The sequence below is a fragment of the Gossypium hirsutum genome, chromosome D10 (genome assembly GCF_007990345.1).
Source record: "Gossypium hirsutum isolate 1008001.06 chromosome D10, Gossypium_hirsutum_v2.1, whole genome shotgun sequence".
NCBI lineage: Eukaryota > Viridiplantae > Streptophyta > Magnoliopsida > Malvales > Malvaceae > Gossypium > Gossypium hirsutum.
Window position 1 is genome coordinate 49,037,564 of NC_053446.1, and position 13,130 is coordinate 49,050,693.

The 13,130-nt window shown below is 33.1% G+C and overlaps 1 protein-coding gene and 1 long non-coding RNA gene across 11 annotated transcripts; one reads left to right on the forward strand and one right to left on the reverse strand.

The window, feature by feature from the left end:
* Nucleotides 1-667: 667 nt before the first annotated feature.
* On the reverse strand, nucleotides 668-8,892 carry LOC107916046 (uncharacterized). Of its 10 annotated transcripts, XR_001689361.2 has the most exons (8): nucleotides 8,467-8,883; nucleotides 8,184-8,284; nucleotides 6,727-6,894; nucleotides 3,329-3,980; nucleotides 3,022-3,223; nucleotides 2,442-2,796; nucleotides 2,291-2,364; nucleotides 668-1,189 (listed from the first exon to the last, which is right to left on the reverse strand). It is a non-coding gene; the product is annotated as an uncharacterized lncRNA (long non-coding RNA). The 10 variants fall into 10 exon arrangements; XR_005919468.1 differs by having other exon boundaries at nucleotides 2,291-2,796; XR_005919467.1 differs by lacking the exon at nucleotides 668-1,189 and having other exon boundaries at nucleotides 2,183-2,796; nucleotides 3,329-3,374; nucleotides 3,466-3,980; nucleotides 8,467-8,891.
* On the forward strand, nucleotides 3,029-6,558 carry LOC107916045 (probable serine/threonine-protein kinase PBL2). The gene is made up of 9 exons (XM_016845214.2): nucleotides 3,029-3,207; nucleotides 3,868-4,039; nucleotides 4,139-4,315; nucleotides 4,399-4,631; nucleotides 4,987-5,113; nucleotides 5,187-5,258; nucleotides 5,342-5,525; nucleotides 5,618-5,753; nucleotides 6,060-6,558. The coding sequence occupies exons 3-9, from the start codon at nucleotides 4,168-4,170 to the stop codon at nucleotides 6,309-6,311; spliced, it is 1,152 nt and encodes a 383-aa protein (XP_016700703.2). The 5' UTR covers nucleotides 3,029-3,207; nucleotides 3,868-4,039; nucleotides 4,139-4,167; the 3' UTR covers nucleotides 6,312-6,558.
* Nucleotides 8,893-13,130: the final 4,238 nt, after the last annotated feature.

Below are 13,130 nucleotides of genomic sequence, written 5' to 3' on the forward strand. Positions count from 1 at the left end.
GTAAAGTTATATTTTGATCATTTTAAAATTAATAAAAATTTGATTTAATCTTTTAAAATTTATAAAGATATAGATTATTAAAATAATGAAATTTTAATTTAATTTTGGCTTCTAAAATTTTTTTTGACTTCACCACTTGACTATGGGAGGATAAAAGAAGTATTAAGTATCTTATTCATATTTTTAATTTTTTTTAAATATGCATATTTAATATTTAATATATATTTACGTTGGAATATAAATATAAATATAATTTTTAAATATGAAAAGAAATTACACAAAACATATATCAGCATATACCTTAAAAATGGTAGCTGCATAAAAAGCCTTTTACATGATACAAAACATTTATGAACTTTTGGACCTTGAAATATAACTTCCACTTGTCTTCATTCAACAATAGAACAAACCCTCTTTCTTTCTATTTCTCGATATTTAAGTATAATATTTGGTTTTTAATTAATTCAAGATTTTAGGACTATGACTCCCATCATATCTCACATTTCATTTTAATACATATTTTTTTCATCCAATATTTTATTATCCATTAAATTGTGTTTGTTAACTTCTTTTTATTTAAGAAAAGTTCTTTAATTTATTCAAGGAATGAGACCATACAATTGGGAGAAATAACAAATATTCGTTGTACGCGCTAAAGGACAAGCTCTATCAACACAACAAAAGCCTCAACTTCAGCATCAATAGAACATTATGGCACATTGGCAATTGGCTTCTGTTACAACTCAAGCACAACATATTAGGAATGATTGCAAGCACTTAATACAATAAGAAAATCAGCCCCAGATGGTCCAAAACAACGGGCGAGTATCCACCAAACTAGAGGGGATGGCGACAAAACCAACCCTAAAATTACTCGCAAAAGCAAAACAAGACTAAAAAGCGTACTACAAGAATAGACAAAAAATTCTAAAAGTGAAACTTATTAAGCAATGGAAAAACAAACAAAAATATATAAAACTTAAAACAACACGAGTTTAAACCGACTCATGAAATCATTTATTATTCTGAAAATTTTAAAATAAAAACAAATTAAGAAGTCAACGAAGAGCTGCCCACTTTCTAAAAGAAACTGTCGATGGTCGGTGTTGTTTCAACGATGATAGTCACCATTATCTGTCCATCACAATTTGTGAAGACAATAAAGATACCCACAAAATAGACCTGCAAACTGAAAAGAGATAAAGACTCATTGAGTGGATGAGAAGAAAGAAAAAAATGGTTGATGGGCAAGAGATAAAGGCAGGTAGTAGCTAGCCCAGTGGCTAACAATTGTGTTTGTTAATTTTTAATGTTATATAATAAGAAATCTATTGAAAATGAACTGATTTTTATCAATTTATCCTTTTTAAGATAATTGATCAATTATGGACAAAAATGTTACATTTTCCATTCCCAATTCATGAAGCAAATTTCTATTTTGGACTTTGGTTGGGTTTTTCTTTTCTTTTCAATTTAATAGCAGAAGATATTTTTCTTCCTTTTTTCCATTTATGAACGGGAAAAGAAATCTTGCAAAACATAAGACATGAAGCTTTTTAATACCAACATGATTTGTTTTTCGTTTGTAATGATTTATGTTTAAGGTTACAAATTAACAACTTTTGTCTGAAAAGTTCTGAAACTCCCCCACAACTTTTTTTCTGACATGATTACTTTTACATTTGTCATTTTCTTGTTTACTGGGTGTTTCCTTTTCTTTCTGTTTGGATTGAGAAAATTTTGTTCAATCTGTAAACAAAAAAAGAAATGAAGAGATAAATTATATGGGTTCTTTATCATAGTTTAAAAGTTAGAATTTATAGGATTGAAGAGTTCAAATACAATTTTTTTTTATTTAATTTGTATTTAGATTTTACTTGTTCCATACATTCACTTTTAAAATGTGATATTCGCCGATTGAGTTTTAGCTCGATTAGTATAGACATTGTTGTCAATAAATTATTCAAAAAAAAAAGTGATATTCAATAGATTTAGAGATTCTTTGATCTAACGGATAAGGTTAATTTGTCAATTTTTTAGTAAAAATGACAAAATACAATCTAATTCTTAATACAATAATCTAGATTGTACTTCTACCCATATGCAATCTGTTCTTTTATTTGCAGACTGAGACTTGTTTTATAGAAGAAAATAAATCTGAATCAAAGCAACCCAAGAACAGTTGAGTCTTAAAACTGTTTACCATGACATTTTAAGGACCACAAAAGTATAATTGTCTTACCAGGTACTGACTTATTTCATCATATAATTATATATTAAAGAACCATACCTAAAATGGTCCCTTGTAGCAGATCTTATTGCCAATCCATGGCTCACATGTAATCATCATGCAAATCTCTCCCTCTGTTAAACCAGAACCGACATTTAGACAGAAAACCTGATAAACAGGTCCAGATTAACGAAGTAGTTTTAAAAGGAACCTGTTCGGATCCAAATTGGTCCATATTGCTCGGATCCTTCATTTTTGTAACGTCCCTCCTCCTCATATGGTAAGAAAAATCTCGGACAACGATGAACGAACGTTACCATTTTGGGAACGGATAAGACGTTCACACTAAGAATCCGAGTAACATAGGATAAGAACCATTGCATAAAGGCCAATGCCTGAGACGTTCACACTTGTATCAAAAAGCTTGCTAAAGGCCAATGCCTGAGACAACATATTGAAACAATATCTTTGTAGTGAGAAATCTATAGCAATGGCTAACAAAAAAGAACTCTTGTCCACAGTCTATTATCTGACATTGGCCTATTTGTACTCAGCATACCAAAAACCTGCAGAAAACAGACAATTTCATTCAACCAATCTCCATAGGCCTTCAAACCCAATACAAAACACAACAAATCCATGAAAAAGAACAAAATAAATAAATAAGAGAGAAAAAAACATATATATACAGCTCAAAACGCATCCCCACCATTGATCACAGCTCAACAATATGCAAAAGCAATAAATACATACAAAAGCAGGCAAGTATAAAAGGAGATAATCAACATAACTGGTTTTGCCAGAGCTGTTAATATAAATATGCAGCATTTCAAGAAATAAAAATCAAAGAGAATATCCAGGCATGGAAACTGAGGAGCCAGGCCAGTTATACTTTTTTGCTGGGGCAATGTCTTGTTTGTGCAGCTGTCAATGACCCCATCAATGGAAGACTCTTCAATCTCTCTCTACTAAAATAGGTATCCCCCTCTTGTCCTTTCCAGATCAGATAGAAAAAAAGGCAAAAAAGAAAGTTTAAATAGTTAAATCACTGAAGAGACTTGTATTTGATACACTGATATGATATAAGTGATAACTAACCTTTTTTTTTTATCCCCCTTCAATAATTATGTCTTCCAGTACCTGTCTAATAAAGTCACTTTCTTATCTGTAAACATCCACTCTGTAAAATCAAAATATTTACAGTTTGCATATTAACAGTTCCCATATATGCTTACATTTTTACTTCTGGGGTCCATTGATGTCCACCGTCTCTTTTGGTTGACAGCAAGTTCTTGCCATAGATTAAACCTCTTGTTTCAGCTTTTTGTTTGAGTTGCAGAGTTTTCAGTGTTATGAGAATCAATGCCAAATATATACCAACAATAATCCCATCAGCAGTAAGTCTATAGGGCAATAACTTCTGGTTTTGAGATTTTTATATTTGTTTTTGTGGATCATCCTCCACTCCCACAAAACCAAATAGGTTTAGGCAAAAAAAAAAGGGTTGTTAAGGACAGGATGATCTTCAGTGACATGCCTTTTCCATTGTCACTTTGATGAGCTGCTTAACATTGAAATCAAATGTGGGTACTTTGAAAGCAAATGAGTTGTCTAATGATCTCTCATTCAAATTTCAGCAGCATTGAATCTCACCAAACATTAGTTTCCCAAGTTTTGTTACTTAAGATCATCCAATTTGCTTTCTGAATGCTTGTCGCTACCGTATGTACTATCGCCATTGCTCAATTGCCTACATCAATAAAGGAAGTTCAGTCATAAGGACCACTTGGTCTCTGGTTCCTGCAGCAGGTAATGAATGTTGAATTCTTAATTCTGAAACTCTTCAATTTCACAATTCTATTGTTCTTAAATATCACAGATTCAACTGATAATTTTATGGTTCTTCAGTATCACAGATTCAATGATAAGTGAGGAAGATGTCAAAGATTGCAGTGATAATTATTGTAGCTGCGGGGGCTCTTGTATTCGTCATTGTAATCATGGGATTCATTTGGTTTTACAAATCATGTAAAAACTTTTCAAAAAGAAGTTCAGAGACTGGCTCCTCAGATCCTTCTGCATTAAGTAAGGGTTCACTGCAACAAACTTGCAGAAACCATAGTGTTTAATGCTTGATATTTTTACTAACTACGGCTCCAACACTGCAGTGGAGTGGAATAAAGGAGCTGGGCCCAGTTCATCAGCTAGCCAGTCTTTATTTGAACCTCAAGGAGCAAGGCAATTCAGACTAGAAGAGTTGGACCAAGCTACCAAGCATTTCTCAGATGGTAATCTTATTGGATTTGGAAGTTTCGGTCCAGTCTATAAAGGTTGGCTTCATGGCATTGTTGTGGCTATCAAAAGACATCCAGGGGCTCCTCGAGAGGAGTTCATTGCAGGGGTATAACCAGTTCTTCTAACTTATATAGCTCATATCTGATAGATATCTATGTCAAGTGCATTACAACTTGGAAATCCCTCACCCCCATGAAATGCTTTAACTTTTTCAATTGATTCTTTATGTCAACAATTAGCTCCAAAAAGTCATTTTCCAGGTAATAATGTAAGTTGGTTGGTATTTATGAATATGTTACTTGCAGACACTTCCTGAAGATAATTTTGACTGTCAATGCTTCTTTTACCTTTTTCCCACTTGAAACATCTGACTGTACAATAAAGAATCTCAACATTATGTCTCTAATGGCTCCAATCTGAGCCAATTCATATAGAAATTGACATATTAGAGTTTTGAACAGGTAAAGTATCTGTCAGAGATTCGACATCGGAATTTGGTTACTCTTCTAGGCTACTGTCAAGAAAGTGGATCTCAAATGTTGATATATGAATGTATACCTAATGGAAGCATCTGCAATCATCTATATGGTATGACTCATTAACAGCATAGATTTTTCATGATCATCGAAGCAAGACATTACATTCATCCGGGTTTTGGCAGATACCGGACGAGAGGCTCCAACTAGACTAGAGTTCAAGCAGAGGTTATCAATAGCTCTGGGGGCCGCTAGAGGTAAATGTGAGGGTCAAAATAGTGAAGGAATATTAAAATTATTACTAGTTTCAAGCTGAAGAAATCATGTTTTTTCATTGCAGGTTTATGCCATTTGCATAGCCTGCAACCCCCATTAATGCATAAGAACTTCAAAACAGCCAATGTCTTGGTTGATGAGAACTTCACTGCTAAGGTTGCAGATGCAGGGATAGCAATGTTACTTGAAAGGATAGAAGAAGCAGGTCCATCTCACAGTTCTAGCATCAGTGTTTTCCGAGATCCAGAGTAAATTGAGTTCTTCTTTAAGCAATTTGTGTTACTGTTGTGGAAAGAAAAACCTTCCCCTATACTTACTTGATCCCATGCATCGATGTCAGGGCGGATGCATTGGGGAGCTTCACTGAAATGAGTGATGTATACAGCTTTGGGGTGTTTCTTTTGGAGCTCATAACTGGACAGGAGGAGGCCATGCATATCGATTACCTAAGATCCAATGAGAGCTTAATTCAATTGGTACGCAGACTAGTACCTCGGTTTACTAGGAGAATCACTAAACTATTATATACATTATAAGTTTCTGCTAAGAACAAGGCTTATGAATCTAAAGAGAAAGGTTTAAATTAATTTTCAATTTTCCAAGTTATGAATTTGAGGAAACTGTTTTCTAGTACTACAAATGATAGATTAGTGTTTATCATCTGTTAAGTAATAACTGAAGAATATTTCAAACTCTATCCTACTGATTTGTTTTTGCTTTTCCCACTCTTTAAGAATTATTCATCTCAATTATGTTCAATTGTTTTCACCAACTCATTGAAGGTACAATCACGGCTGAGTTCCAATGAACTTGTGGACTACAGACTAGGTGGAACCTTTACTATGGATGGCATTAGGGATTTGATCAAGCTGACACTAAAATGCATGTGTTTTCCTGGAAAATGGAGACTGAATATGAATATGGTTGTGGTTGAGCTAGAAAGGATCCATGAAAAAGAGATGGAACTGACAACAGTCAGAGGTGAAGGTACTTCAAAAATTACTCTAGGCAGTGAGCTATTTGCTTCAAAATAAAGATAGGCTTCTAATGGAGCTTGTCAAGCTATGGTCAAGCTTAGACTTACAGAATAATTTTTTTTTCTTGAAAAAAACATCAAACTGTTTACATGGTTGAGAGAAAGAGAATAGACGTAGCCAGGTATGGGTATGGGTAGTCAAGTTCCTGCAAAGGAATAGGACTGTAAATTATGGATTTGATTTTTCAAATGATGCATAATATTATCGGTGATATTGATATCTAAAGAAATTGTGAACTTTCTACTGCTCATGATTATAAGCTGAAAACATTGAAACGTTAAGACAAACAGATAGATTCCATAGCAAATTTACATAGGAAGTTCTGCATAATTATCATAATCAATGATGATATTAAGGAACACATCAGATGATTCAAATTCATGCTTGGTATTTGAAAGGATAGATTCCGTACTCTAGATTGACACCTTTAATTCTTATGTCTCAACCACTTGGCCAGCTTGGTATTTATTTTGAGCATAGATGATCCCGAAAGCTCCTGGCTAGAGTACATTTGCAACAGTTCTCCTTGCTCTAGATGCCAGTAAAGAAGCACTGAGACGACAGCAGGTAATTAAGCTCCCTGAACATAAAAGACAAAATATAAACAGTGCCACACTATACAGTCCAAGAAATATGTAAACCTGTTCGATGTACTTATGAATATTAAGATGCTGATCAGAAAGGTCAAAGTTCCTAAAAAGAGACTATAAACTCTCAATAACTTGGATACAAAACCATTAAATCATGCACACTGGTAAATGGTTTCCTTTTTGCTGTACATTTTTCAAAGCTGTGCAATCCATATACCAAAAATAAGTACATCAATTTCTTAGAAAAGACAATTTTCTCTCGCAAAATCGCAATTTAGGACATTATGATTAGTGTCTCAAGAAGAATGTTAACTTCCTTCAGTCCGAAAGGTCTACTCCAAAGGGGATACTAGCAAATAAAAGTTAAGTAAATGGTGCTTACATGGCCCTGCCTGTCTCACAATGCTAAAAGTAATTTTGGGTGCAAGTAGATCAAATCAATGCAGTGGATAGAGATGGGAAAGGCAACGATTATGACAAACCTTCCCCTCTCACCTTTCATTTCATGTTTAAACATGGGGACCATGTGCGTAGATCCTTCAAATCTACTTCAGGTGATAATTTTGAAATGACTCGAGAAATGAATCGGGTAGAGATCTTTGTAAACTACATCACCGATCAATTACAGTCTGAGTTGAAAGAAGAAAAGATGCTTTTTCTATGAGTAAAAGGAAAAAGAAGGTAAATGAACAGTAATAGACTGCAAATGAAGAAAAGTTTCAATCCGGTACGATGATATTTGAGCATAAATGCAATTTATAACTTTTAGATAGATAAAATTAAAAAAACAGGATGCTGCCAAGACTCTCGAACTTCAGCCAAAACATGTGATTCTTCATCTTAGACCATAAACTAGATTATCACATTACATAATCACTGCATTGGCAGAGTTTTACAATCACATATTAATTTGGTTTTAATTTCTATTCCAACTTCGAACATCAATATCCCGGATCGCTTATCAAATTGTACTTGCTGCTGTTTTTCTCCTCAGCAAGTTCAGTTTCCCTCTCTCTTCCTATCATCAATACTAGTGGACTATCTAAACAGGAATCACATAGAACCAAATATAACAACAAACGATCACTAGCTATTGGCCCACCAAGAAGTTAGATTGTCCCCTCTTTGTCCAACGAAGATCCGCGATGATTCAGGGAAACACGGGTCCATAAAGATTTTACATTACCCTACTAAAATTCCTTTCTTTTCCATTATCATTTTCAGGCAAAGTAAAATTACTGATCACAGATAAATTACTTTCAACATAGTGAAAACAAACCTGACCATTGCTATTTGGGTTACTCAATACACCAAGCACAAATCCCTATACCAAATGCAAGGAGAAATTCCCTCAAACACAAGGTGGGCACTGCTCTCAGCCTGTTGAAACAAACCAAAAATGACTCGTTAAAACACAAAAATAAGACCACCCAAGATTTTAGCAACAACATTACTGTACAATCAAATCAATACCCAGATCATAAAAGCCACTGAAAGATTCACAAGCTGAAGAGCAAAGACAAAGCAGCAGTTAAAAGAGTACTGAGATAACAGAACTTAACCATTTGTACCACCAGTCTGCTTTAATTGACGACTTGCTATGTTCCCAAGGCTCCTAACAATACCCAACACTATTGTCTGCATGATACATTCATTGGACGGGGAAAAAATAACATACAGTTGTATGACTTTGGGATGTAAAATTTATTTAATCAGATCACATTTCTATATCACTTTTAATTCAGAAAACTTCTCTTTATTCAACTGTGTCAAAGTTAAAATCATTACTTGAGTCGGTTAATTTAAATGTTTGACTCATTTAGAATACGTCCCAATTTTCCATTGTGTTTCAAATTAACCTCCAGAAGTATATTTAGCATCATAAGCAAAGAACACAATGAGTTTGAAATTAGAAATGCTTTTCAAACTTTTAGACGTAAACTCAAAAGTTCAAAAAAATAAAAATAAAAAGCTTTTGGCTTTTGGCTTTTGGTACCTATTTATCTTTTCCCAACTAATTAAATGTTTAATTGATCTAATAATATTTTTAAGTTTTAATTTAGCACTTAACAATGACCTTATAGATTAATAAAAAAATCTCAATATTTTCTTTAATATGGTTTGTATGTTGAAATTAAAATTTAGAGCCATAAGTAATATTAAAGAGATCATTTTTTTTGAGTCAAAAGTGTTTTTAAATATATTGAAAAATATGGAACTATTAATTGAGTGTTAAGGGAGTCCCCATCCCTTCCCATTAAAGTTGTTTTAGACAGTTTTTATATTTGAGATGTTGGTAATTTATTCAATGATATTTTTGAGTTTTGCTGAGTATATGGATAGTATCTAACCTATTAATGAAGATCATATCAATTATGGAAACATATTTTGGAAATTGGATCGGATCGGATTGGATCACCCTTATTTGATCCCTTAGATCGTGAATATTGGATTGAAATTCTGATTGCTTAGCTGCCAAGAGTCCCTTATTTAATAGGGGTTGATATAGATCTTCTTATGTTAGCAAGTCTTGAAATATTTTATATAATGGAGAGATTTGTATAAGTTATTATACAGTGAGAATTAAGCACTTTATTTGTCCTTGAGACGAACCTTATTGTATGAGTGCATTTTGATACTAAAACATTGGGTGTTGTAGTTTTACTTGTTGAATTCATAAGGAATGAATTTAATGGTGAAAGTATCATTTTCAAGGTACAAAGGTGAAAATTGTCATGAGGGTATGATAGATTATGATCACTTGTTGTAAGTGTTGAAGATAGTAGATATTTCTCATCGAGCTAGACTTTGCAGACGTAAGAAAACTGAAATGAGTAAACAACTCCTTTGTATTTTATTTGTTTATTCTTTTTCCATTCAATGGTGAAGGAGTGACAGTGACACATTTAACTTGGTTCTTAGCAATAGTTCAAGCTAATAAAATCTAAACACAAAATCACTTTTTTTTTCTAGTTTTTATGTTTGAGAAAAGTATTTTTAGAGTGAAATGACATTTTTAACCTTTTTTTGATAATCCAACGTAATTTATAGGATATTTATATAATATTTATATTAGAAATACAATTATTTTCATGTTAAATTTTATTTCAAATATCTAAAAAATGATATATTTAAATTTGTGATGGTTATATTTTAATAGAGTTTATATATTCAAATTAAATTTTATAAATAATTAATATTAATTGTTTAAAAATTTTTAATTTTGTATTTCATAATCAAAATATTAATAATGGCTTACAATAAATTATTGTTTTATATTGTTATTGGAATATCATTATATTAAAAAATTTAAATATTATTTAAAAGCATATTTTTTTATTTTATAACTCCATGTCTAAAATGAATATTTTGTTTCTAAAAAGCATTTTATATATATATATATTGTTTTATGGCCATAAACAATCCTAAAGATAGCTATTGAAGTAAAAAAAAATTGCTAAAGATGGAAAAAGCGTATGACCGACTAGAATGAGATTTTACACGTCAAGTACTTCATTTCTTTGATTTCTCGAAGAAGTGGATCCTCCTTATTCTAATTTCTAAGCTACATCTCATCCATGTCCATGTTAATATTGGTTAAATGATGATGCCATTAATGATTTTTGGAGAGGTATTAGAACTTTGAGGAAATGCCTCAAGGTGTCCCACTTGCCCATGATATTATCCTATTTGCAAAGACGGATAATCAGACAATTTAGTCTATTGCAAAAGTGCTTGAATCTTTCTCAATGCTTTCAGGGCAAAAGGTTAGCATTCCAAAACCTAAGATCCTCTTCTCTAAAAATACTAGCAATCAACAAAGAGAGTTAGTGAAGAGAAGTTTGAGCTTTCAAAGTACAGAAGATCTAAGGAAATATCTTGGCTTCTCAGTCATACGACACGTGTCAAGAGGAGTGACTACTAATTCATTGTGAATAATGTGAGCAATAAGCTCAGGGTATGGAAAAGTAACTACCTATCCAAAGCAAGGTGCATCAACATTGATGTTCATGCAATCCACCCCCGTGACTGTCCCTACCTATTTCATGCAGTGTAGGGAATTACCTAGTAATATTTGTAATGAGTTGGACCATGTTAGTAGAAATCTTCTTTGAAGGGACACGGTAAAACAAAAACGAATGCATCTCATGCAGTGGAAGAAAGTAGCAAAACCAAAAAAAGAGGGAGGACTAGGAATTTAGCCTACTAAATGCAAAAACCAAGCGCAACTGGCTAAGCTTGGATGAAGGAGCCTAATGGACCCAAATAAGCTATGGGTCAAAGTACTTCTCTGAAAATTTTTTGAGGGGAGAAATCAAGATAAGCCAATTCAAAATGCCTCATTAACTTGGAAACCCTTGAGGAAGACTAGCTCTATCTTGGAAAAAGGTTTGAAATAGCAAGTTCAGAATGGAAGGAAGGTAAACTTTTGGTTAAACGATTGGTCTGAGTCTAGAAAAGGTCCTATACGAGCAACAGGAACTGGGAACTAGGGATGAAGAGAGTTTTTCTTTTAGAGATCTTTGCATCTAGTGGGAGAAAGATGGGACCATATCTATTTCAATTGAACTCCCCAATAGAAGCGAATTTAATGGGGGTTTGGCAGGGGCCCTAGCCCCTCTAAAATAAAAAATTACCATTTAGGCCCTTTAATTTTTATAAAATTTTAAATTAGTAAAGATAAAATTACACCAATTATAAAAATTCAATTTAATCCTTTAAAAATTATAAAGATATAGACCATAAAAATTAAAATTTTATTCGGCCCCCTTAAAAATTTGTTTTGGCTTTGCCCTTGCTCCCGATAGATCATTGACAAAATTGTTAGTATCGGTATCTAGGATGAGTTTTGAGGAAGACTCACTATGTTGGAACTACTCTAACAATGGTGAGTTCACAATCAAGAATACATCCTGTCCATCTTTTGGAATTCAAATTCGAGAAAAATAGTGTACTAGAATCAAGATGGACGTAGATATGGAAAGCTAAAATTCCACCCAAGGATTAAGTTCTTCTTATGGGAATGTTTACATGAGGATTTTCCAACTATCAAGTTTCTTGTTAAGAGAGGAGTACAAGCCAACCCCAACTACCATCTATGCTCGACACATCAAGACCAACAAAACATTTGAATAAATATTGTATTGCTAGTAATCAGTGTTGGAAAACACTAAATCTCAAAAATACAGGTCTATCTTAAGTAAATTTTCTATGGGAGGATTAGTTGCACAAGAATGTGCAAGCAAAAACTTATCATAAAAAACATAGACTTCCCATGCATCTTATCTTTTGTTTCTTTATTTGGGAAATATAGCTACAAATGAACTTTATTGTCTTTGAAAATACGCCAATACAAGCTGATTTCTTGTTGAAATTTGGCCTGCAATGCAGCAGCAGAGAAGTTTTGAAGCTCAACCAGTGCAGCAGCTATGTTTTGTTTAATATGTAACTAGCTTAGTTCTTTTGTAATTTGTCTATTTGAATAACTAAGATTAGCTTGCTGATTTGAATGGTGTTCAAGTGATGTTTTGGCAGATAAGTTAGCTTTACTTTATGTGCAAGATAAGCTATGTATTTTGTCAATGTAATTAGTGGGAGTAGTTATACATTAGGTAACTACTTTGTAACTCATATATTTGACTTAATGAAATCAATAATGTAATTCAATTTTTTTTTATCATTTTTACATTTGTTTCTCTTTGCTTCATTTCTCCTTTATTTTAGTTCAAAATCCCAACAAATGGTATCGAGAGCCTATCATCATTGAGGGCCTCTATTTTTGGTTGTTGTTTTTTGTTGAAAAACTCTGAAGAGAAAGAAACTGAAGCTATTTGTTTTTTTTATTGTTACAACATGAGTTTTTCACCACTACCACCTCCACTTGTCTTTGCTGGTGAAAACCACCACATATGGGTAGTGAAAATGAAGACTTACCTGTAAGCACACAACCTATGGAATGTGGTGAAGACTGACACAGAACCACCTCCATTGAGGTCCAACCCCACCATAGCACAAAACAGACAACATAGTGAAGACTGTGCTAAAAAGCACAAAGCAATGCCATGCTTGCAAAATAGAGTTTCTGATATGATTTTTACTCGAATAATGGTCTGTAACACTCTAAAGCAAGCCTGGAAGAGGCTAAAGGAAGAGCTTTTGAGGTCTGATAAAACCAGGCAGTAGTAGTTGATCAACCTGAGAAGGGATTTTAAGAATCTGAAGATGA

Coding starts and splice junctions, on each gene's coding strand:
- LOC107916045 (XM_016845214.2), top strand. CDS start 4,168: ATGTCAAAGATTGCAGTGATAATTATTGTAGCTGCGGGGGCTCTTGTA. Junction 4,316..4,398: donor CTCAGATCCTTCTGCATTAA/GTAAGGGTTCAC, acceptor CCAACACTGCAG/TGGAGTGGAATAAAGGAGCT. Junction 5,114..5,186: donor CATCTGCAATCATCTATATG/GTATGACTCATT, acceptor GGGTTTTGGCAG/ATACCGGACGAGAGGCTCCA.